Source organism: Aethalodelphis obliquidens, unplaced genomic scaffold (genome assembly GCF_003676395.1).
Source record: "Aethalodelphis obliquidens isolate GAN/ISIS:26980383/991018 unplaced genomic scaffold, ASM367639v1 scaffold3, whole genome shotgun sequence".
NCBI lineage: Eukaryota > Metazoa > Chordata > Mammalia > Artiodactyla > Delphinidae > Aethalodelphis > Aethalodelphis obliquidens.
Window position 1 is genome coordinate 63,181,654 of NW_020837947.1, and position 25,396 is coordinate 63,207,049.

Genomic DNA, 25,396 nt, shown 5'->3' on the forward strand with positions numbered 1-25,396 from the left:
TAAAGCTTTGGAAATATTTGGGGACTGAATTGACTTGATTGAATCACTTAAATGCATACAGTGCCTTGGCAATAGACACTTTTTTTTCACTTTGATGGAAAAACAGATAGTTTAAGATTAGTTTCAACGTTCAGATTGAGTTTACAATATTTTTACTTATTATTTCCTTTATGAATGCGTAACTTCCATAGCCAAAGTTACATTGTAAATACCTCATTTTTGTACCAGAGAATACATTTCTTGTCTCATCAAATGTATTTCTAAGGAGATCCTTGTTTTTAGCGTTGGGTTTGTTATGTCTGTTTTCCAGTGAACTCTGACAGTTATAAGTCCCTTCTGAAATTTCATCAGATTTCAAAAGCAATGAAAAATACATTTTAAAAATATAAGTTAGGTGGTAAGTGAGAGTAAAGTTTCTTACAATGCAACACAATATTTTGCAAATCCTTGCTCTGGAATAAATTTGTTCAAATAGTTACTTTTCTATTTTACATGACAGAAACAGTTTATCTACATTCACTGAATTTTACAAATTACAAAAAATCTTTAAAATAATACTATTGCTTTATAATGTATGTAAGCCTGTGATTTAATGTATATGTCATTATGTCTTCTAATATCAGTTATGCCTAGTTCTTTTATTTGAGATAAATATACATTTATAATATCAACTTTCATTTTTATAAATGATTATAATGAAGACAATTACAAGTCAGCTTCACTAAATCCAGTTTAAGTATACATTTATTTACGCTTTTGCAAATATCATCGTGAAGGTAAATCAAACAACCAAACCAACATTTTCAGATTTCACTGAATAGTTTTATTTCTAGACACAGTTGATCACAGGTATTTATTATTGAACAAGTAAGAACCCATCTAGAATTGTATATTTTGATGAGTAGTTTTTATAACTTTTTTCATAAACAACACATTAGAATCATATCAACTAAGCTTTAAATTTTTATTCATTTAACTATTGTTTTGATGGCATGTTTTATATTCTTGATTTTTTAATTATTCCATTCTTAAGCTTATCATATGTAATATGATAAACACATTTTTAAACTCTACAAGCCTCAGTTTTCATATCTGAAAAATGGGGAAATTGAACTGAGATGTTTAAAATATTGCCAAATCATAAATTATATGACACTTTAAGTTTTATATTTAAGACATTAACTTTTATATTAATAGTTTTAACTTCAAATATTCCATCAAATGCTATTTTGTAAAAGTGGTTTTATTCTGCGAGAAATACATTTTTTTTTTAGCTGCACCGTGCGGCATGCACAACCAGGGATCGAACCCGTGCCCCCTGCAGTGAAAGCACAGAGTCTTAACCACTGGACCGCCAGGGAAGTCCCCTGAAAAATGCAATTTTTAATGAAAACAATTGATATGTCACTATGCTGGTGGTATTAGCTAAGTTTCTTGATTTTATAGATTTCTTCATTTTTAGCCTGTGGCTTTTTGCTTGTTGAATAACATTCAGGAACAGTATTAAGCGAACCACATTATGAAGTGAAGACCTCTACTAAACTGTAGATTTTACAAGTGTACTTATGTTTTGGTCAAAAGAACATTTGATTATATTTATGGCTAAATAGTTCTTGCCACTGTGCCCTCTACCAACAAAGCAAAGGCTCAAAACATCATAAATGTTTTAAAAAAATTATTTCTCTTTGAAATTTATAGAACAAAGGCATGTGCTCACATTATTTTATATTATCTGAGAAACAACTCAGTGTTCCAATATTCCACAGGGTACAATGTAGCCTTTATAAAAACAATGCAGCAAATTGAAGTAAATTGCAAGAATTGGCTGTCAAATTGCCTGGTTGCAATCACAATTAAATATTCCCTGTATTGTTTCTAGGATCAAAGGGAACGGACCTACTCGACATTAAAAACCAAGTCCACTTCGGCCTCCATTAACAACCTGAAGCCAGGAACAGTGTATGTTTTCCAGATTCGGGCTTTTACTGCTGCTGGTTATGGAAATTACAGTCCCAGACTTGACGTTGCTACACTAGAGGAAGCTACAGGTAAAATGTTTGAAGGTAATTACCATCTTTGGTTTGGATTCTTACTCTCTATAACTCTGGCATATTTTTTTTCAGTACTGGGGGCGATGATTTAGTTCAAGATGATTTTTACTTTTAAAGGTGAATGTATATGCATATGTATATATATATTCTTTGTAAAGGTTATTCAGAATAATAATTTAAAATTTGCAGTTTTGTTTTGTGATGTTATACCCTTGTGACTTAAATTAGTTTCTTTAATACAGACTGGGTTTATTTTGAAAAGATAAAGTCAGAAACAGAAGCAGGACTTGTTCAAATGTGTATTGATACAGACTGTTTTGATACACCCCAAAATGATCTTACTCTAGTTGTCAGTCAAAGCTGCCCCCAAAATGAAGCCAAATGAAGCCAGGAGAACCCCCAAATGAAGCCAGGATGTACACCAGGGTGGGCCAGAGAAAGGTGGTTTATAATAATCATGGTTAATTCAAGCTACTTACCTTTTAGCAATGATTTCAAAATTTGCCATTCAAGAAGAAGATCTTAGACCTTGTCATTCTTTTTATTTTTGTCATCTTTTTTCATTTTTATGAAATATTTCCAACATACTAAATGCCATATTTAAGGTATATGTGAAATATTAAGAAGAATAATTAATTGAATATCTCTGTATCTACCACTCAGCTTAAAAATAGAACATTAGCAATATCTCGAATCCCCTTTATCCCTTTGTGTTTTATAAGGCAGCATAGGAACATAACAAAAATACATGTGTCTATAGTGTATCACAAATAAGCAGATGTATCTTAGGATGCACGTCCCAGTCTATTGTCAGAGTGCAAGTTTAGAACAGCTTGAGTACCACTGCTGGTTGTTATTTAGCTAGGTTGAAGCCTCAGGGTGTGTTTCTGTGTTTTGGAAGTTTTTGATTTCTTTTGATATTACTCAGACTCAAGGTTCACCCAGCTGTTACCTCCTCCTCTCCTTACCAATCTAGTGTTCCTGTGGAATTCTACACAAATATTAGCTAAAAACTATTATATGATTTTCTTTTCTCAATTTTTAATAGAAAATTTTTTTAATAAATTAAATCAATACAATTTTGATCAAAGAGTTATTTTGACTTCGGGAGAATATTTTTCTAGCTCTTTTAAAAGGTAGAATAAATTGGTAAATTCTTTTGCATTAGCTAATGCTTATTAAGTCTGCTAACAGTAGTCTTTTTTCAAAATATTTTGTTATATTTTTAAATTAAGCAGTAACTCTCAGAGCCTCAAATAATAACACATATGTTGAAATAAATTTGAAATATAAATTGTTTATATAGAATTATAGACACAAAAGTCATCAATTGAAAAAGATTTCACATAATATGATGTGATAAACTTATTATCATTATTCTTTGTCATCTTTTTAAAATGGAGTGTGTAAGAGTAAGATTAAAACTGAGAATAAGTTCAATGGCCCCCAAAAATTACAGTGTTTTACACTAATATTTCAACATTTAAACATTTTGAGTGGTCTTTTGTTAAATGTGTTGCAGTAGTTTTTCCATTTAGACTGATCTCTTGATATTTTACTTTGTAATTTCTAATATAATAAAACAATTCAAAATATGGTTTTTTTCATATTCTAATGAATAGTTCAAACTTAAAGAACCATCAATCAGCTATACTTACCCAAACATTCATTATCAGTTAAAAGTTTAGGTTTGAAAACTTTCCAAAATGAGTTTGTACATTTTCCTGACTTCGTAAATTAAGAATATTGGGTCAAACTATTATTTATTAGTGCTGAGGTTCATAGATGTTATTTTCATTATTTAAAAATGAAGTAACTAACCCTCAGAGAGATGGAGATGAAGTAGTAGAACATGAATGAGCACATGAAATTCATGTTAAAAATGAATTTTGCATTAGAAAGGATTTGGTGATTTTTTTATCATCAGAATATTCTCTCCACTGGAAGGTAAAGTTGATGAAAGAACAATCCATATCTCTTTTTCTTACTTTAGTCTTGCCAGTGCCTAATATAGTGCTTGATGCATAGAAGGCAGTCAGTAAGTAAGCAAGAAATGAATACCTCACAGTCATCAAAAAAACAGATTATCAGGATCAGTTGGAGCTAGTAGACGTATTCCTGGTTTCACATTTCAGCTCTGCCATGTCCATTTGTGTGACTTTGGATGAGCTACTTCTCTGTGCAAAAGTTGCTAGGATACCAGTACCCAACTCTCAGAGTAGTTTGAGGATTAAATAAGTTGATGTACACAAAAGTGCCAAGTACAGTGCCTAGCACACAGACAGTCTTGAATGTCAGCTTTTCTTATTTAGGACAGCCATTCTCAAGCCTTTAGGTCACAGGAACCCTTACAAGCTATTAAAAACTATTGAAGATCCCCAAATAGATTTTGACTATTTGGGTTATATTTCTTTATGTTCACCACTTTAGAAATTAAAACTGAGAAATTTTAAAAACACAAGTATACACAACACACATTTCATTAGCCATCAGAGTGATATTATCACGTGTCATGTAAGTTCTTGGGAAACTCAACTGTGCACTTGTAAGCATGTGAGAGTGAAAAAGGCAAATAACATTAAATGAAAATAGTGTTGACCTTGCAGATTCCCTGGAATGTTCCTGAGGAACCCTTAGGGTTTCCCAGACACCTTTTAAGAACTACTGATTTAGCACACGTTACTGTGCTAAGAATCTGGGATGTACAGAAACACATGACACATTTGATGCTCTCAGTTAGTGAAAGAGAGAAACTTGTACACAAGTTCTGACCGTACAATTGAGCACTGGTAGAGTGCATGACCCAGTGCTATCAGAGTGTCAGGAAACAGTGATCCTCTGTGCTAGGAAGGAGGGCAAGAAGGAAGATGCCACCAAAGAGAAGTTACCTGAGCACTGTTTGGAAAGAGAACTCAGATTATTCCATTGCACATACATCCAAAAATCCACTTCTGCGCAGAGCCAACGCTACAGTTTTCACAATTTTTAAATCATGGTGTAGTGATTATGACACATATAAATTACTTTTAAAATGTATTATCCATGAATTAGATGAAAATATGAACCATAAATTTTGACTATGTTAAGATAAAAGTGTGACCCTGAATATATATAAAAACATGTAAGTAAATATTCACAAACTCTAATTCATCATTCACCTGAGTTCAGTTTTCTCATTGGAGATCTGTTTCTGAAGCTATGGGCAGAACAGAGCCTAAGACAAGCAAAAAATTAGACCCATGGGACAGATTAAATGAAAACAATTTCTACACATAACGTGTTTAATTTTTTTCTTTCTCATGAACAAAACTACTCCATTCTTTTTCCTCTCTTAATATATATTAAAAGACAGATAAAAACAAAAACAACCAAACCAAGAAAAATACTTGAAGGCATCTTTTCTCTGTTTGATCATAATAGGCTGTAATTCAGAAATTAAAGCTGTAAAGTTGCTTTCTTTTTCTTCTTTTTCTTTTTCCCTTGTTTCATTCCCTCAGGGAGCAAATCAGCAGGTGCTGAATTACAGAGTGTGTATAATACCTCTTTTCAGAAACCAATACACCAGAGCTATTTTTACTGTTTTTCAACGTAAGACCTATCTATAGTTAGCATAGGTATACAAAATTAAGAGATGAGTTGTCAAAGGAGGGAGACGTAGATAAAGTAGAGAAAGGCCAATCAGAAAAATGTATGCTTCCTGTTGGGGCAAGACACACTCTGCCTACATAAAATTTACTGCTCTGGAGACTGAGTCCCTTGCCACACCAAGAAGGAGTAGTATTTTCCATCCTACCTTAAAGATTACAGCTGTTGATTTTTTCAGAAATAAGCAAACTATATTAGTTTGATATTATATAATTATCAATTTGCAACTGGATCAGCGATTGGAATATATATTTTCATTGTGTTGCATTCTTTTGATTATTTTATGAAGTCTATACTGATATTGAAAATATAATGCTCTGGGGAAAATGTGACACTTGTGAATTGCCAGATAAGTAAAACTTCACTAATTTGGAAAAATCCAAGTGAGAAGGCCGTGTAACTCGATGAAGAATCAGAATCAGAGGCTGCTTTAAAGGACATGTAAACATATACTGTTCCCAAAGAGACTCTCAGGAAGGTTCAGCTGGGCTTGCCTTAATGAGCGTAGAAGAATCACTTAGCATTGTACAGGAAGCGACTACAATTAGATAATACAAAAATGTTTTTTACAGTGCTTGCAGAAAGTTGGCTCTTTCATAAATAGCCTAGCTCTTAAACTCTCAAATGTGTATATTGCCTACTTTGTCAAATTAATACCAGTAATTCTGTTCGTTTTCCTTAATTAAGGTGGATTATAAATTCATAATGATTTACTATGATTACATGATGATTTTTATTCTATATTGATGATATGAGAGATAAATCATTTAAGGTGCTTTGAAAAATGCTGAGAGTATGTATTTGGGTTCCTTTTTTACACACCAGGAAAACAGACACAGAGAGATCAAATACCTCACTGAGGGAAAAATAGGGATTTAATAGCAATTGTAGATGAAAGATCATAATTTATCTCTTGATTTATAACTAAGTTTCCAACAATTAAGCAGGGGATAGCCATTCAATAAGGCATTTTGTAGGGATCTTTTCTAGCTGAAGAATATAAAATAGATGAAAGTATTGTCCTTACCACTGATTTAAAATGCAAAAATAAATGGTTATTTAAATTTATGTTACAATAGAATGCATTTAAATTAAAGGTGAATGTAATAGCATAGCTGTCTTGTTTATAAGATTTTGTTTAACCTCAAGTGCTTGCAAGATATTGAGTGTTTTATTGAGCCTTTTTTTTTTTTTTTCTGTTTATAGCTACGGCGGTCTCCAGTGAACAGAACCCTGTTATTATAATTGCTGTGGTTGCAGTGGCCGGGACCATCATTTTGGTGTTCATGGTCTTTGGATTCATCATTGGAAGAAGGTAGAAGACAAAATTTGTTCTAATCTCTAACATAAAATGTGTTGATTTTTCAGAATTATGTCAGCCTATTACTTATTGTTTAGTTTAGAATGTTAAATAGTAAATGCAGACATTTGTTGTCTCATATGAAACATTGAAGGTCAATAAATTTCCATTCTCCCAATGTCAGAATGTCGTGTGAGCTTGATCATTGCCTTTAGTTTAAGAGGAATGAGTATTGTAATTTCTATTGGGTGACTTTTTATTAGCTATTTTCAGAGTTAGATTTTTGTAATAAATAGAGAAAACACCTGGGGAAAGATTTACTCTTTTAGTTAATGGTTTGTGGAAACCATTTAAAATCTGTTGTTGTTGTTGTTTTTTCAGGAAAAAATATAAGCATATATTCACTCATTGATAAATCTAATCTATGAAATATGTCCCTTCCACAATGTCTCACACAAAGACTTTATATTCTCTGCTTTTTTTAAATCATGTGAATTGCTATATTACTATTGAGTTCAGAACTATGGACAGAAAGTTTATGTATTTTGTTTATAGCTCTAACTAGCATGTTGTTAAGTAATTAAGGTATATGATACTGAATTTTAAATATGTAAAGTGAGATTATTGGCTGAAAATAATCATCAAATACCTGAATTTTTTTCCAGGCACTGTGGTTATAGCAAAGCTGACCAAGAAGGGGATGAAGAGCTTTACTTTCATTGTAAGTGTTTGGCTTTTCTTTATTATTATTTACCCCAATTAACACAGAAACCTGGTTGTTAATATTGGCATGAAAAAATTCCTAATGCATCAGGCTTGAAAATATATCATGAGCTCAAAATGTTACTTTAAAACATTTGAACAAGATATGCAGAATGAAGATCATATGATGTGAATTTTTAAAAAATATATTCAGACATGTAATCTCTCATAAGAAATTTTAATATAAGTGCAAGGATATTCAGTAGCTTTTATGTCACAATTGTTCCTTTTGCAAACTTTGCCCAAGTGTTTCATATCATTCTAATAATGATTCATTAAATGTTGCATGTACCCATGTTGTAGCTCAGGAATTCGTTTCAAGTTAGAAGGATAGGCCCTTTTTTTTCTACCCAATGAGAGATGATATAATGAAAGACTAAGCTAAGGAGCCTCTTTCTCTCCATCTACTGTAAAATGTCCATCACAGATGATATTTCAAGGGACGTAAATAGTATAATAATAGGATTCAATCCTCTGATGTTTTCCTGTGGATCTGGGCTACCTGATTCTTAAAAGTTCATTTTAGAAATAATATCAGAAGAAAGCTCAGGGAACCAAAGAAAATAGATGCCCGACTGCATTAATCTTATCGTTGTTGCATGTGGATGGCAAGTGAAAAACTGAGAGCCATGCAAGTAAATGTTGACTTCTTGCAATCAAAGTAAAATCCTAACAGGGAAATGATTTTAGCTCTGATAATTGATGATGCTCTTATCCAAACCCATTATTCCTATTTTTAATCCTTGAAACTATTGAAAAATAATTTTATTTATTATTTTTCTTAGTAACCATAATCTTTATGAAAATTTCTCATGGGGAGATAAATTTCCTGTAAATGGCATAAGAATTACATCTATTTTTTTGTTATTTATCAAACTCTTATGTCAGTTTCTAAGAAGATATTGTCATATACCCCTTCTAAAGTCACAGGAATATGGAAGCATCAATCAGGGAAATGTGTGGTTGAAAAAACACAAATTGTGAACACCATTATTATCATTCCTAAGTTTCTTCAGTGTGTTATTAATTGTTGAACCAATAGTTCCCTTAACTTTAGTTTCCAAAAGAAAAGTGGCTTTACATATTACATATCCAAATTGATGATGAAACTCTGTAAAATTTCAACCACTGATGGCAGGAAGGGTATTGGGACACTAGAAATTATAGTGAAAGGTATGACCAAAGGGCGCTTTATCATGAAGTTTAAGTTTCAAGGCCCCTCACTTTCACAGACTCCTTTCAAGGCCCTGGAAGAGTCCTAGCAAGTTAGTGTGTAGAATATTTTTTCTTAAAGAAAGTATCCCAAATTGTAGACGGTTCAAGCCCCACAAAACTTAAATCTGCCCCTAATTATGACTGAATACATGTGATTCTGCCCCCTCCCCCTGGGATGATTTGATATGCTCCCAGTGTCAGTGCGTCCTCTTGCTAATCTGGAGGCGATTTTGTGACAAGTCCCAGTAATGAGAGTACCATAGGCCGTTTACACCTAGAGGATATACAGAAAAAGTGGAAGTTACATTTTTTTTCTCTTTCATGACATGAGAGAATACTTTTAACACTTCCCCAGACAGAAAGGAGAGAATCAAAACTTGAATGCATTAATTTTTGTATCTAGTTTAAAATGTATATAGAAGAGTGACATAAGACTATTGTTGCTGGAATCCTTGACTCTATCTATATGTGAATAATTGGATGGCAAAATCATTTAATACTACCTTAATCAGTATGTCACTTTTCTTTTCTTTATTGAGGGTATCTGAGACATCCCCAAATGAGCAAATGCTGCCTCTTAGTTTTTTTACTTTTAGCGTGAAGGTTAATGCTGAAGGTAAATTAAAACATGGCTTACCTAAAACATGATGTATAGCCTAATGCTTAATTGTCATCACTCAGTTTTGATATTTTGATGCCATTCCCTTTTTTTACACTTGACATCCAGTTTGTAATTAGAAAAAAATAAAGCTGCATGTGTTACCTGCTAACATAGAAAAGATAAACTTGAGGTATATATAAACAGTTTTCATCTCTAGAGCAAAATATCAGTGGTGGTTTTAAGATGTTTAACATTCATGAGAAATGTAAATGAGATATTAAAACACAGAAAAGCTCCTACTCTTAAATCAGGAAAAACAATAGACCAAAATATTCAGAAATTACATCAAAATTTTTCTTATTTTAAAGCATCCATTTTGAAACGAATAATGAAAAAAAAAAGTACACTTAAGATATCCTATCTTGGTAAATCCTTGATATTTTTGAATTACCCTTTTTACAAGGATATCTTTTCTTGTCATTTGTTGAGAACCAGGCATTTTATTTGATTTTATGACTGTATTTACAATACGTAAAGTACAAAACTGTGGTCACCAGCTATTTACAAGTTGGTGTCCTTTTATTCCTTTAGTATACAAACAATTTCCTTAGGTGCTAAGACACCAGATTGAATTTTTACAGAAACATGAAAGCAACCATTTTAGTAGCTTTTAGAGCACTGAATTTAATAGAATGTCCAGTCATTTGTATCAGGTGCCCTCCACTCTCCATGGCCCCAAGTGTTACATTTAAAGATATAAACACGATGGAGGAGTTTAGTGAAGCAATTCCAATTTACATTTTGTTTCCTCCTACCATTTCTTCTAACAATGTCTTTGAATCCAAGCCGGGCAGTATTTCATGTTTTTATGCCAAAATTGCTCTGGCCTGTCAAAATGTTTTATGACAGCTTGAATAAAGAACCATCAGAGACCCGTTTGAGATGCAGAAGGCTACCTCCAATCCAGCTCCCTTATCACAAAACCAAACCAAAAAGAAAGAAAAAAAAAAAAAAAAAAAACAATGAAAGAAAGGAAGAGAATAAAAAGGGAGAAGATGGCTCATTCTCCATCTGCCTACCAATCTAGGAGGTTAACCTATTGTTTTCTTCCCTTCTCTCTTTTTCTCTTCCCCCCCTTTCCCTGTACTCCTTTTTCTCTCTTTTCTCTTTCTATCCCCTCTCTCTTTTCTTCTTGTGTTTTTTTTTTTCATGTTCAGCTTTAGTAACAAATGAGCATCTGTCAGTTTTATAGACTGCAACAGTAATTGTTTAAGACAATCAATTTTGGATAAACAATCAACTACAGCAGAATAATTCAAGATTTTTAAATCCCATTTTTCCTTTATACATTCTGCTTTTTTTTGTTTGTTATATGCTTATTTTAAAAATATAATTTCAATTTGATGTGATGACATAAGCACAGTTAGGCTGCAGTGTAATACATAAAGAAATATATTGTTCTCCAAATAGTAAGATTTAATGAAAAGATTGTTCAGTGGCTTTGTTAAAAACAATAAAGTTTTTTTGAGGATATAGTGTATCTTTTCATTGCATTAATATAACCAAATATATGCCTATCTATCTTATCTTTGTCTTTAACCAAATGATTAGATTTGGAATACATTATTGTAATTGATTTAAAGTTGACATAGCATTATCTGTTACCTGCATGCTTCTGGGTGCATTTTAAGAAGTTTTTAACTTTTAAGATGATTCTATGTTGTTTGAATTTTGACTACCTTTTCTGAGGCATATTGGCTACCTCCTCATAGCAGTTAAGATCTTCCAGAGCCTTATAATTGAAAGTTCATATAAACCATTCCTCTTTCAAATTACTGTCATACATGGTTAGCAGATCCCAGGAATATTGTAAATTTTCTAACTTTACCCTGCACTTTGTACATCTGGCCTCTATTGCCCTTCAAGGTGAAGAAGAAACTGTGTCATAGTAGATTTCTCTCTGGTTCTGTGATAGCAGTCCCTCACATCTTGTATTAATTTATATGTCTATGTCAATGGTGGTTGGTCTTTAAAAAAATAAATCAAAAGAATAAGTAACATGTCTAACTGTTTTTAATATTGCTGTCAGTGTAGTAGGCTACCTGTAAATGAAATGTCTTCTTTTCCCAGTGTATTAATTTGATTGATTGACTGAATGATAGATTTACAAATGTGTTTCCAAGTCCATTACAAACCTCAGTATGGCTTGAACTATGCCATGATAGCAGTGAATTTAATTAAACCTCCAGTCTGATAAGAGTCATGTCAGAGAATTTCGGTGATGTCTTTTGTTGATTTACTGGAAAAGCAATTCAGTTAGTAAACTATGAACTGGATCCTATGTTACCTATAGAAGCTTGCAGATAATACCTATACGCCCGCAGACTGAAGTAGTCTGTTAAAACTGCTGTGAATCAGGTGATGTGGAAGCAAGTTCACTGTTCCAAGGAGCACTCTGCATAATGAAATTCCTGGGCTGACTGCACAATAAGTGCTTTGCTTCATCACAGTCATGCTTTCTTACATCATTACAGTTAAATTTCCAGGCACCAAAACCTACATTGACCCTGAAACCTATGAGGACCCAAATAGAGCTGTCCATCAATTCGCCAAGGAGCTAGATGCCTCCTGTATTAAAATTGAGCGTGTGATTGGAGCAGGTAAGGCTGTTGTAGCTTCCTTGTTCAGCTGTTCCACTTAGCCAAGATCGAAAGTCATACATCATAATGACAGGCAAATAATTATAACTCAAGTATAGAACCTTTGCATTTACCTGAACTGTTAGAAGCAATGAGCCTGTACTTGTTTATGAAATCTTAAGAAAAAAGTGAAAAAGAAGCACGTGGTGCAGAGAATCGTGTATCTTTTGTCTTCTGTTGGATTTTTAAGATATCGTTCTATTATAATCTATTTCGTAATAGTTCTGGCCTGTCCAAGAAATGACTTCGTATTTAAAATAATTAGAATGTCCCGAATTTTGCTGGAATATACATCTCCCCTGACTTGATTTACCATCTTCCTGCTAAGCTTTAGGTATTAGCCGTTGTGCTGTGTAATTCCATGTAGAAAATTAATATGTATGAATTATTTAAAAGGAGCATTATTTTCTATGGACACAATGTATCTTCAGAATAATTATACATTTTTGGATCAAGTCCATTCAATCTAGCAGACATAAGTAGATATGAATTCCAGATTTTTAAATCTTTGAGAAGTATTTGCTTCTCAAGCTGTGAAAACAACAGCAATGTTTAGAATTTGCTAATGTGCCCTTATACTCTAGTAAGCAGTGTACGTTATGCAGCGTATTTCAAACCTGAATGTTGTTTCTGAAAGAGTTTTTGTTAACCCAGTTAAAAAAAATAATAGTTTGTGTAACAGATAGTTTAGGAAAGTTTAAAAGTGCTTTTAAAGAATTTAATGCATTTACTTTGAGAGAGGAAATATTTCTGAAATTAAAATACACCTGCCTGTTCTGTTACTTCAGGAGAATTTGGAGAAGTCTGCAGTGGTCGTTTGAAACTTCCAGGGAAAAGAGATGTTGCGGTAGCCATAAAAACCCTGAAAGTTGGTTACACAGAAAAACAAAGGAGAGACTTTTTATGTGAAGCCAGCATCATGGGGCAGTTTGACCACCCAAATGTTGTCCATTTGGAAGGGGTTGTTACAAGAGGTAGATATTGATTCTATATTTCATTTATCCAGCGAACTGTCAGAAATTAGTGTTATTTCATAGATACTAAAAAATCAAATTGTAAATACATTGCATATTCTTAATGAATTTTTTTTTCTTGATATGTAACTGACTAAATTTTCTTTTGTGTCACCATCTCAGAAAAAAAATCAGGATAAATGAATGCAGGTTTAGAGCTAAAGAATATATCTGAAAGATAGATGGAGTGACAGATATTTTCATTTAGCTTCAAAGCCACAAAAGTAATACAGTTTAGTCTTCGCATTTTCTGTAAAGTGTCATTTTCTCTGAGTTTTGTTCACAAGGCAGGAGTCAGAAGAACACATTGACTTTTACTGTTTAATTTTGTGAATCGTGACCACATTCCAAACAGACAGTTAATGACTCTTTGCATTTTGCAGCACTAAAAGCGTTAGAAATACTCACCACTCACCCAGTCAGTCTTTCAAAAGAGCACCATGTGTTTTATCCGGAGTGAGAAAGAGGATAAATACGAAGTTTAGATTACAGTTTTGGAAGCAACACTGTTTTTTCTTATGTATATATTTTTGTAATTTTAGGGAAACCGGTCATGATTGTAATAGAATTCATGGAAAATGGAGCCCTAGATGCATTTCTCAGGGTAAGTAACAAAGTTATTCTCCCATTCTAAATATACATGCTACCAATGTAATTTTCTGAACTTTTCTTTGCAGTGTAAAATGTGAACAGTGTAAACTTTAACAGGTCACAAAATTGTCTTTGAAAAACAGATTAAAAGAGTCTTAGACTGGATTGAACGAGAATATTTTTGAGCATTTAAGTGATACAATGTAGTTAAAAAATAGTTTCCATTGACATATTACCACAAGTATGGAGGATACCTGAAGCCCTGTAATTTGAATACCTGTTGTAGTGTAGCATTTTACTTTTTCAGTACAATTATAAATGAAATACAGACATAATACAGAGAAGACTGAGAAGTGAGATAGCCATTCAATGTTGGTAGGATGATCCCAGCTCTGCTCTGTGGAACCATTTCTGTTATATTGTTATGTGAACACCAAGCCTAAAATAAAGAATTATGAACCTTTTTAGAGTTACAAGTATGTTATTTTTATAAATAATAAATTCTAAATGTAAAAACATACGTATTTTTACATTCATAGACTTTCCACCTAAGAACGTGAACACATGTTAACATTTTTTCAAACGGCAAAGAGAAAATAATGAGAACATACATGATCTAGAACGATAAGTTCAACCCATTTTAATAAGAATTCAGAGGATTTCGAGAGGTCTTTATTGCTGCATCTTGATGATATGCAAGATGCAAATGTCATCTTGCATATGACGTGCAAGATGATATGTATAACTGTCAACTCTCTGGAAGAAAGCGTCACCTAGCAAGCTCATCTGCTCAATCCACGGTCCTCCTGCACCATATCTGCAATTCAGTTGGAGAAATCTGTGGGTTAAAAATATATGGTGGCCAGTTGGTTGCAAAGAGTGCTCAATTCTACTTGCTAGTACATGTATTTTAGAGAATCTTGGTTATAAGTAATGTACCTACGGATAGCAATGAAAAGTATAAAGTGAAAACCAAGTCAGCCAGTATAATCCTTTTCTACCTCTTAGTTTCTCTCCATCTTTACTCAAAAGTTTTTTCACCTTTACATTTTTTACCATTTGGAGACAGAAAGCTAATATATGTATCTTTATCCCTTTTATATTTTTAGATTATTTGTGTAATTTTTGCAAGTGAGGAAAACATTTAGCTGTCAGGGATCATTTTTTTTTTATATTCCATTCCCTAACTTTGATTTAAAAATTAGCATATACTTTTGTATTTGCACAATCTGAAATTATTATTAGTTAATGTTAACAACACATCCATATAAATAACTAAATGATTATCAGAACTCTATTTTATATTACCTGACTATCAAGTTAAATCAGCACCTGTTATGTTTTTCACAAGTGTCTACACTACATAGAAAATTAACTGGTGATTCCTAGTATACAATAGAAAATGACTAGGGTGCAGACATTTTTCATGGTGATTTTTTTTCCCTTTCAAAGTATAGCTAACTGGACTTTCATTTTTGTCTTCCTGTAGAAACACGATGGGCAATTTACAGTCATTCAGTTAGTAGGAATGCTGAGAGGAATTGCTGCTGGAATGAGATATTTGGCCGATATGGGATACGTTCACAGGGACCTTGCAGCTCGTAATATTCTTGTCAACAGCAATCTTGTTTGTAAAGTGTCAGATTTCGGCCTGTCCCGGGTTATAGAGGACGATCCAGAAGCTGTCTATACAACGACTGTAAGAAAAAGTCTATTACTGCACCTTTTCATATTCCTGCAATTTTCCTACCAAGAAAGCAGGGCCTAATAATACAAAGCTAAATGGGAGAAAAGAGGCAAATTGATCTCAGCTTTTAGTTGTTGCTATTTTTTTCCTTTTGGAAGAATCTTTGTTGCTTTTACAATCTACATATAGGCTAAGATGAGAAGTAATGATAAAAATGAGAACAGCTCATTTTATATTGGGATGTTCATATAAATAATATACACATACAACATTTGGTTACTAGCAGTCATAATTGTAGCAGAAAAATATAATCCCATTTTAATAAAGGTTTTAATAAAAGATTAACTATGCTAATTCCTATAACTTTTGTAAGATTAGAAAAAGGGAAAATATGAGGATTTACTTATATACTATTAATATTATTCCAATATTTCATTCCATTTTAGTAGCTGTTTTGTCTAATTTGTCATCTTCCTTTCGACTAGACTCTTGCCCTACAGCCACATAGGTCCATTATTGATTTGCCTTAAAAATGAAACTTTAACTGTGACATTTTAAAAAACAGATTAGTAACTTTAAATGCACTTAGAGAAATTCAAGATGAATAGACCTGATACTGCTGAATTGCCAACCAAATACACAAGTGTTTAACTGTAGCTTTATGGTTCTGCTATAAATGTTTTATACATTATTATACATACTTAAAAAGTATTATACATACTTAAAATGTCATACTTAAAAATACATACTTAAAATACTTATACAGGGTGGAAAAATTCCAGTGAGGTGGACAGCACCTGAAGCCATCCAATACCGGAAATTCACATCAGCCAGTGACGTATGGAGCTATGGAATAGTCATGTGGGAAGTTATGTCTTATGGAGAAAGACCTTACTGGGACATGTCAAATCAAGATGTAGGTATTACACTACTTAAACAAAAAGGATTTATTTAATACATTAATATTCATATTATGGGACGTGTAGGTAATGGCTCATATGAAGAAACTTTTATAGAATCATAAAAAGATGATTGCTGAGTTTTCACAATTATTACCACAAATTACCACAATAATTACCATAAATTAATGGTTCAATTAATTTCATTTTGTCTTCATTTTGAAGAATTGCTTTTTCTTTTTTTATTTAAATTCTCTGGACATAATAGAAGCCTGCAAAGGATATTTCTCCTTATTAAAGGTAATCATGCTGAGCTTGCACACCTGTAGTGGGAGAGTCACATGAATAAAAGAGTTATTTGCAGAGGGGAGGGTGAGGAAGGTTGTGTTTGATTTTGTTGTTACAGCTTGTCTTTCTTTTTTTTAATTTCCTGATAAAATCTGTTTAAATTATCTATTGTTGATTGATTTACTTAAATTTTAATTTCATGAGATAACCTAGATTTTATGATCAATATTGGTGTTTCATAGTGATATTTTAGAATGTAATCACAATGGGACTATCTTTGGAAATTTCTTCTAAAAATACAACTTATTAAATATGTATCTTGTTACTAAGGCATAAGATACGTCGTTATCCTTTAAGAAGCTGATGATAGTTCTTGAGCGTATACATCTCACACAAAGAAACCATTTATAAAACAATATAGCATAAGTGCAAGTAAATATTTGCTTCTCTAAGTTGAATTTTACGAAATTAACATTTCTGTAAGCCAGAAGCTTTCAAGTACTGGCAGATTCATGTGGCTTAATTTATTGAAAATATGAGTGAAATTTAGATAAAAGTAGAGCAAATGTAAAGTCTAGGAAGGTACCCTGGATTTGAAGGTGACTTCCAGGACTTTGAAGGTGACTTCCAGGACTTTGAAGGTGACCCTGGATTAGAAATATGGAGAAGACCTTGGCTCATAGTTGATTAGAGAATTTGCCAAGGGAGCCCTTTGGAAAGTCCAGAAATAAAGGCTTAGTGAAGTGTTTGGGGACCAACCAAATAGACTCCTGTGCATCTCCTATAAGGGAGATGCATACATCGTTAGTGATTTGAAATGAAGGTTAGGTTGAGGCAAATTGATGAAAGCTTTTTTTTGAAGGAATTTGGAAATGGTAAAAATGCATGCTCTTGAAGAATAGAGTAAAAAACTAAGTGCTGCTTGAAGAAATTCTATATTACCATTGAAAAGAAGGATGTGACAAGCAAACCGGTTTGGAGTAGTCAATTCTCGAGGTACTATAAACATAGACAGCAATAGATGCTGACTAACATTAAAGTTGAGTTATTTTTCAAAAACAGATCATGATCATTGTTATATAAAATTAGTATCCTTTTTTATTTTAGAATTTTCCACATCAAGTTCCTATGGTTCTTAAAATTTATAAGTAGCTATTTTTAGACAACTAAAATGAGACTGCTTGTTGGTAAGGTAATTTTCAATACATTTTTTAACAAATTTTTGAATTGGCTGAAAAATTCACAGCCTAAAGAGGGGGAGCTTTGAAATCAGTGAAATCTTTTGCTATTTCGAATTGAATAATGACATAAAATTTTTTTATTTGGGGTTTTTTTTTTTGATTTTGGTTTTGGTTTTTCAAAGATAAAAGTCTGAATGATGAGTCTGTTTGGCAGAGGCAAAGTTGTTAATATTTGACAGGTCTCAGTGTCAAAGATTTCATGGACTGTCAAAATGTGGGCAAACAAATCCTTGGGGCAGAGAAAGAGAAATATTTACATTTCCCTAGACACTCGGTAGCGTTTCATTTCTTTTGACACCTTCCTTCTGTACTAGATTCAAACATAAAGGGAATGACAGGAATATAAGATGACCTAAATTCAAAGTTCCCTTAACTTCTAAAAATAAATAATAGAAATGGTTAAGAAGAAAAAAAATCTTCAATTTAGTTTTTAGTATTCCCTATTGTTTTTCTTGAAAATTAAATATCATAAATGTATATTTAGTCTATCAAGCATTAATAAATATTTTTACTGATCAAATGAAATTTTTATAGGCACAATGAAGTTTACTTCTGACCTAGAATATTTTAACACCATCTTTCTTCTTTTTTTAATCACAAAGGTGGGAATTATTAAATTATTAAATTCAAACACAAGAAATTACCTATGCAGTTCAGTTTTTATAGTGAAATTGATATTAATATTCTTCTTAAAGCATAATATTCATTATTTTATACTTATGTTAAACTGGTATTTGAGCAATTATATGTTTAATCTTCAATATACAAATGGTGGAAAAAACTGGATAATTTAAAATAATGAATTCCATTCTAGCAAAAAAATTCTCTAGAGAAAAGCTTTTTTCTTGGAGTCTCTGGGTAGGAGACCATGGAGAGACTTAAGTGACCTGCCAACTCCCTGATGCATATGGAAATCCTCTGTATATGTGAATATATGTTATTTTTCTGGGAATGTTGCTTTCATCAGATATTCAGAGACACTAATGTTTTAAGAATCAGTCTAGATTGATCGAGAGAATCACCCTTGATTGAATCAACTCACTTTATATTGTTTAAACTTAGTTGCTAGAAATTTGTTAGGGATTTTAGAAAGCCCTCAAATTTCAATACTCGGATTACAAGAGACTTTGCTTAAGTCACCATGAGAACAAGATCTAAGTTGATAGTTAATATTTGTCAGGAACTCCACAGAATTCTAGGCTGAAAGCTAAATAAAGTGAGGTTTCTGTGATCACTCTGAAGAAATAAAAAAGAGGTACACTAGTCCCTTAGTATCCATGGGACATTGGTTCCAGGACTTTGGCAGATACCAAAATCTGAGGATGCTCAAGTCCCTTATACAAAATGACATTGTATTTGCACTAAACTTGTGCCCATCCTCCTGTATACTTTAAATTATCTCTAGACTACTTATGATACCCAATACAATATAAATACTATGTAAATAGATATGAATACAATGTAAATGCAGTGCAAATAATTACTGGTGTGTGGCGAATTCAAGTTTTGCTTTTTTGGAATTTTCTGGTTTCCCTTTTTCTTTTGATATGTTTTCATCCATGGCTGCCGAATCTGAAGATGTAGAATCCTCCCAGGATATGGAGGGCTGACTGTATTGTAAAATCAATGAGGTAGATAGTGCCAGGAGGCTTTAGTTGCACTATAAAGCAGGGAATAAGCAAGAAAATCTTGGGAAAAGATAATATGCGTATGTATGAAGTTCCCCACACCCAAATAGGTTTATCACAGGATTACTCCTCACTGTTTTTCATGTGCCCATAAATTTCCTGAGTTTTAACTGCAATGGAATCAGTTAGAATCTAGGTATTTGCAGTTAAAACCAAAAGGGTAGGCTTTCCCAATAAATTTCCAACTTTCATTCTTCTGTAAAATCTGTAGGTGTTTAGCCCTTTCCATTAATGACCTTTCAAAGACAGAACTTATATGTATAAATGCAGTCAAATATAATACATAATACACAAATTGGAAATACTTATATTCGGCATTCACAGCAGCTGTCTTTTAATTGAATTTATGTCTTAATTAGTCCGAATATAATTTTCATAGTCAATTTATGAAATTTTAAAATTCTTCATTATATGGATTACTTTTTTTCCTGTTTATAGTACTCAACAAAGTCATTTCTTCTTACCTTAAGGTAGGCCAATAAATCATCCAATTTACTGGTAGGTAGTCACAAGGATGGTAAAAAATTAAGCACCCATAAAGAAAGGAGACATAAAGATAATTCTTTAAAGTGGTCCATGAAAAGACATTTAAGAGCTTTGAAAATAGAATATGCTTGTAACTAAGTTTATCCTCAGCTAAACTGTGAGCCCTCAACTTTTCCTTTTAAAAGTCACCACTGATTTATTACTTTTTTATATTAAAATATAAAAAATTGTGGATTTTTTGGTAAAACTTTGCTGTAATCCTGCAGGTGGGGTCCAAAATATTTAATTGCCTAAAATGTGGGTCATGTTATTGTGAGGTTAATGAGATGAAAATGGGCATAAGTGGAGAACAGAAGCCAATCATGTTATCTCCCATTTTGAGGTATTATAGGCCCATTATCATGGGGTCTCTCTGTGCTCCTTTTTCTCTTAACTACTGTCATACTGTAGTAATACTGAAATACATCTCGGCAAGCAAATGTGTGTTTTCCAAGTATTTCTCTGCAGTCTAAGAAGTGTCCCTTGTTGGATCCCAGTGTTCTTTTAAAACGTCATTTACCCTAGTCACTTCCTATCCCTCTGGGAATGATCTAGAATTAGAAATTGCTATGAATATTTTCCTTTTTTTCTTTGACTTTTATTATAATGCTAAGGCTAGACCTCAACAGGCAAATCCAAGGGGTTTCTAGTAATTTCACAAAAAGATGTTTTAAATGAATTCCATGGATAATTACGTAATGCTTTTAGAAGTGTAGGATCAGTCATCTTACTGTGTGTTTTGTTGCTTCTGAGAACGTGTAACTATTTGCACAGCACACTTTTTGTTTTCCCAGTTGGAAATATAATGCAGCTCTCAACAGCATGGGCTCTGGTCAGACAGCCTCCATCAAATTCTGTCTCTTCTACTGACAGCTGTGTGATGTTTTCCCGGTGCTTAACTTCTCAGCACCTCTGATTCTTTGTCTCTAGAATCAATATAAAAATACCTGCCTAATAAGGTTTTTGTAAAGATTAAATGAGATAATTAAAACAATGCTAATCGTATAGTAAGTATTCAATAAATATTTACTATGATTATTGTATCCTTAAAAGATAACTTGTTTCTCTGGCAGCCTAACAGATAAAACCTGCGGAACCTCAAGTCTCAGTTCCTGGCTGAATCATCCCTTGAAGGCGGGTTTATCCTCAACAGGCTTGCCTTGAATTATGCCAAACTATGCCCTATAGAGACCAAGGTCACCAGCACGTATCTTTGGTGCCCCTGTAGGTAGGAGCGTGATTGTTAATGGCAGCTTTGGAGTCCCAAAGTCCATTCCCAGTCCAGAGCGTCTCTTATTTTAATTATACTTTGCTGCTGCTCCTTTAAAAATTTGTAAACCTCTGCGTTTTTTGTTTTTTGTTTTTTTTGCGGTACGCGGGCCTCTCACTGTCGTGGCCTCTCCCGTTGCGGAGCACAGGCTCCGGACGCGCAGGCTCAGCGGCCATGGCTCACGAGCCCAGCCGCTCCGCTGCATGTGGGATCTTCCCGGACCGGGGTACGAACCCGTGTCCCCTGCATCAGCAGGCGGACTCTCAACCACTGCGCCACCAGGGAAGCCCAACCACTGTGTTTTTGAGAGCTAGAAGTTTCATTTTGTGTTGATAAATGTTCTCTGTTCTAATACTAGGAATCGTCAAATTTCTGTAGTGCAATAGGATAACTACAGAAGTTTACTAACTCTTTCATTCCTGTAAGAGTTATTTCATGTTACTTTATTCATTGGCACAAAGATTTAAGAATATATTGTGCTCAAAGCCAAAGAATTCTAATTGGAGAGCTGTTGAAGGGTATTTTGTCAAGAGGATCATGATAAGGTTTAGATGGACGTTTCAAAGATTATTTAGAGAGAAATAAAAAAGGAAAGATTTCTCAACCTGCATTGTTCCTTTCAGAACTTCTGAGAAAAAGGTACAAGTGGGGAAATAGGAGGTGGTAGAAAATAGTAAGCATTGCCCCAATCTTATGAGCATGGGGGTGGAGTCCCATCAATTCAGAAAAGTACTGCATATGTTCAGATACAAGCAACCTCAAGATAGAGGAAAGCCACTCTTTTCCCCGTAAAAAAAAATGTTTACTATTTGGTCATTTTGAATATATAAAGTTTTACCAGTTATTAATTTACTTATTCACAACTTGAGCCACTGTTTAAATAACTTAATGCAGCTTTCCAAAGCACATTATTTTTAGTTTTATCTAACTTGTTTAACATAGAGCACTTTTGAATCCTAAAATAGCGCTGTGCTGTCCCTGGAGTGTTATACAAAGCCACATGAAATTCTTTGCATTTAAAAGTTTTTTTTTTAATTTAATTCCTCCTGTAGTTATATGTTGATGATCTTTACAGAGGTCCCATTTGTGTATGTTTTCTTGTGTGCTTTTTAAAGGGATATTATTATAGAGGAATGTTTACAGTGATATCCAACATTTGTAGTTACAGAGTCATAAACAGGAAAATTTTAAAACTCTCATACGACTTTCACTAGCATTCAATACCAACACTGATTAAAGTCACTTAACGCTAAAGTGTTTTCTCCCTAGCTGTTATTCAAAATAAAGTACTGAAGGAAAGATCCCATAGTGTGAGACTTTGTAAAGACATAACTACATAACTATGGGATAATGGCTCCATTACTGCAAAAATAAATATATATTTATGTGTTGTACTTTAATCTATTATGTTCATGGTATTTTCTACCACACTTCCCCCCACCCCACACCAATTTAATAAAACAAATATAAAGGTAACATTTTAAAAATTGTTGTATTCAAAATTAATAATAAACTTTAGGGTAAATAAGCTTTAAAACAAAAGTACATAAGCAAAAATAAATAATTTTCACCAATCCACTAACCTAATTTTCAGAGTAAAGCCATTTCCAATTACAGCACTGTGTATGTGTATATATATACACACACACACACACACACACACACACACAGAGATAGAGAGATATCCATATACAAAAATATATTTCTACCATTTGAGTATATTGTATTTAGGAAGTAGTATCATCAGAAAGTGGTGACTAATTGTGCATGTAAGAGAGTCTAGATTGTTCTCATTTCAGCTCTCTGGATGGGATGACTGGAAGTGTCATTAAATGAAAGAGTAAGAGCTTTGGGGAAAGGTAAAAAAATTCAATTTTAAATAAAGTATGAAGTTCCTATGGAAAATCCAGGGGAAGATATCTAGTAAACGAATGGACTTACAGCCTAGTGATCAGGGGAGATTTGGGGCTGAAGATTTTATACTTATGAAATTTTTCAAAAATTATTCTATTTAAGTTTATCTCTTTACCTTTTAAACTTTATCAATTTGCATATATAAATTTTCCTTAAAGAAAAGTGGACACGGTTTTTCTTATACAGAGGATTTTGTCTAAAAATTGTTGATGCTAGCTACTTTATTTATTCCATCCTACAACCTTTCACATTTTAATGTGCTATTCTTGAACGTCAGCAAGCATCTTAAGGATATGTTTCCCTACAAATATTAAGTTCATCGACATTTCTTAGAGCCAGCTTTTGTCTGCCTACTTTAGTCCTGTTTTCTTCAAAAACTCAAGGTTACCTCTTTTTTTTTCCAGAGAGCCATTTTTTCCTACATTTCTATTACTATTATGTTAGTATCAAAGGATTTGTTAATCCCTCTTGAATAATATTTTGATGTTTTACAAGTCCTTCTTATTTGTGTTTTTTTGCTTTCCTGTTATTTTCCCTGTGCTGCTCAGATTTGTAACAATGTCTGATTTTAAAATCTTTTTTTGCTTTCCATATAAATAAAAAACCCAAGTCTAAATAAGTAATTTTTGGACTTTCTGATTGCCGTGTACAAATGTTTATGGAGGCCTAGTGTGCATTAACATTCAAAGATTGATACAAATAGCCTCTTAGGCTGTTAACAGATATAAATGGGTAGTGATGTGCTGATAAAAATTTAACAGCCAGCACTCTGAGTGGGAAACTGATTTGTAACCTTTCCCAATTTCCTGGTATAACACTTTCCTCCCTCCATCCCCCAAGGCTGGTTTCAGTCTGCCTGTGTGAGGTCACGGGATTTGGAGTTGGGAAGTGATCCAATCACCTTTATGAACAGTACAAATTGGTTCTAACACAATACTGTATCTTGTAACACTATACACTTCATCAGTATATAAGCTTCATATTGTTTAAAATAATAGTGTGCTTGGTAACATTTTCTGTCATAGTACATTCACATATTTGGATATCTTGCTGAAAAGTATCATTTGAACTCTTCAAATAGTGAAACTTTGTGGTAGGGGCTAATTCTGGGTAACTCAGACCTTCTTTTTACAACTTGAGGAATTCATACATAAATGTATGGGAAGATATGTACATGCACAGCTATATACAATAAAATGGTTCTGTTAACATCTTCCCTTTTGAAAACCTCTGGGATGACATTAAAAAAGTTTCCATCTGTTGCGCCCTGGGTGAGCTTAATTGCTGCTCCCTATCGCCGAATTAACTAGGAAATGTCATCATACCCTGCGCTTCACGCACCCCTTAACAGCATGCTTAACATCCATGGATGTTTTGGAAAAAATAAATAAGTCTTTTGCATAGCAGTGTACTTTACTCTTACATGGATAAATCACTTTGCCTCCTGGGCAATCCGTTTGATTATAATTGAATCTCAGTCAGTAATATTTTAATGTCCTTTTGGCTATTAGGTTATAAAAGCAATAGAAGAAGGTTATCGCTTACCAGCGCCCATGGACTGCCCAGCTGGGCTTCACCAGCTGATGCTGGATTGTTGGCAGAAGGAACGTGCGGAAAGGCCAAAGTTTGAACAGATAGTTGGAATTCTAGACAAAATGATTCGAAACCCAAATAGTCTGAAGACACCCCTGGGAACGTGTAGTAGGTAAGAAATAGCTAAAGAAATGAAATCTGGGAGAAATTCAAACTTCATATGAACCATGTATCTCCTCAGCCCCACCCCAATGGCAAATCGACATTTGTGTTGTTATTAAAGTCCATATTAAATTTCTTATCTTTATAGAAGTTTTTTTTTTCTTTTCAGATGGCTTGCCTTAGTTAAATCAGTGTTTAAAGAGATCTATTCATTGTTATTGCCTTAAATAAAATTTATGATCAATATCACTGGCTGTCATTTTAGAAAAATTTCTCAAGTGGATTTGTGTGATTAGGTGGCATTTCACATTA

The 25,396-nt window shown here is 33.2% G+C and overlaps 1 protein-coding gene across 4 annotated transcripts in view; it reads left to right on the plus strand.

Moving 5' to 3' along the window:
• Positions 1–25,396, plus strand: part of EPHA7 (EPH receptor A7) — a 165,494-nt gene that overhangs the window by 134,697 nt on the left and 5,401 nt on the right. Inside the window, exons 7-17 of one of the 4 annotated variants that reach the window (XM_027090317.1) lie at positions 1,880–2,048; positions 6,903–7,011; positions 7,662–7,717; positions 10,421–10,427; positions 11,347–11,348; positions 12,109–12,234; positions 13,062–13,247; positions 13,829–13,890; positions 15,367–15,576; positions 16,331–16,480; positions 24,901–25,094. In XM_027090317.1, coding sequence (XP_026946118.1) covers positions 1,880–2,048; positions 6,903–7,011; positions 7,662–7,717; positions 10,421–10,427; positions 11,347–11,348; positions 12,109–12,234; positions 13,062–13,247; positions 13,829–13,890; positions 15,367–15,576; positions 16,331–16,480; positions 24,901–25,094 — 1,271 coding nt within the window. Of the gene's footprint in view, positions 1–1,879; positions 2,064–6,902; positions 7,012–7,661; positions 7,718–10,420; positions 10,428–11,346; positions 11,349–12,108; positions 12,235–13,061; positions 13,248–13,828; positions 13,891–15,366; positions 15,577–16,330; positions 16,481–24,900; positions 25,095–25,396 lie in introns of all 4 variants that reach the window. The other 3 variants (XM_027090308.1, XM_027090289.1, XM_027090298.1) reach the window with 3 other exon arrangements.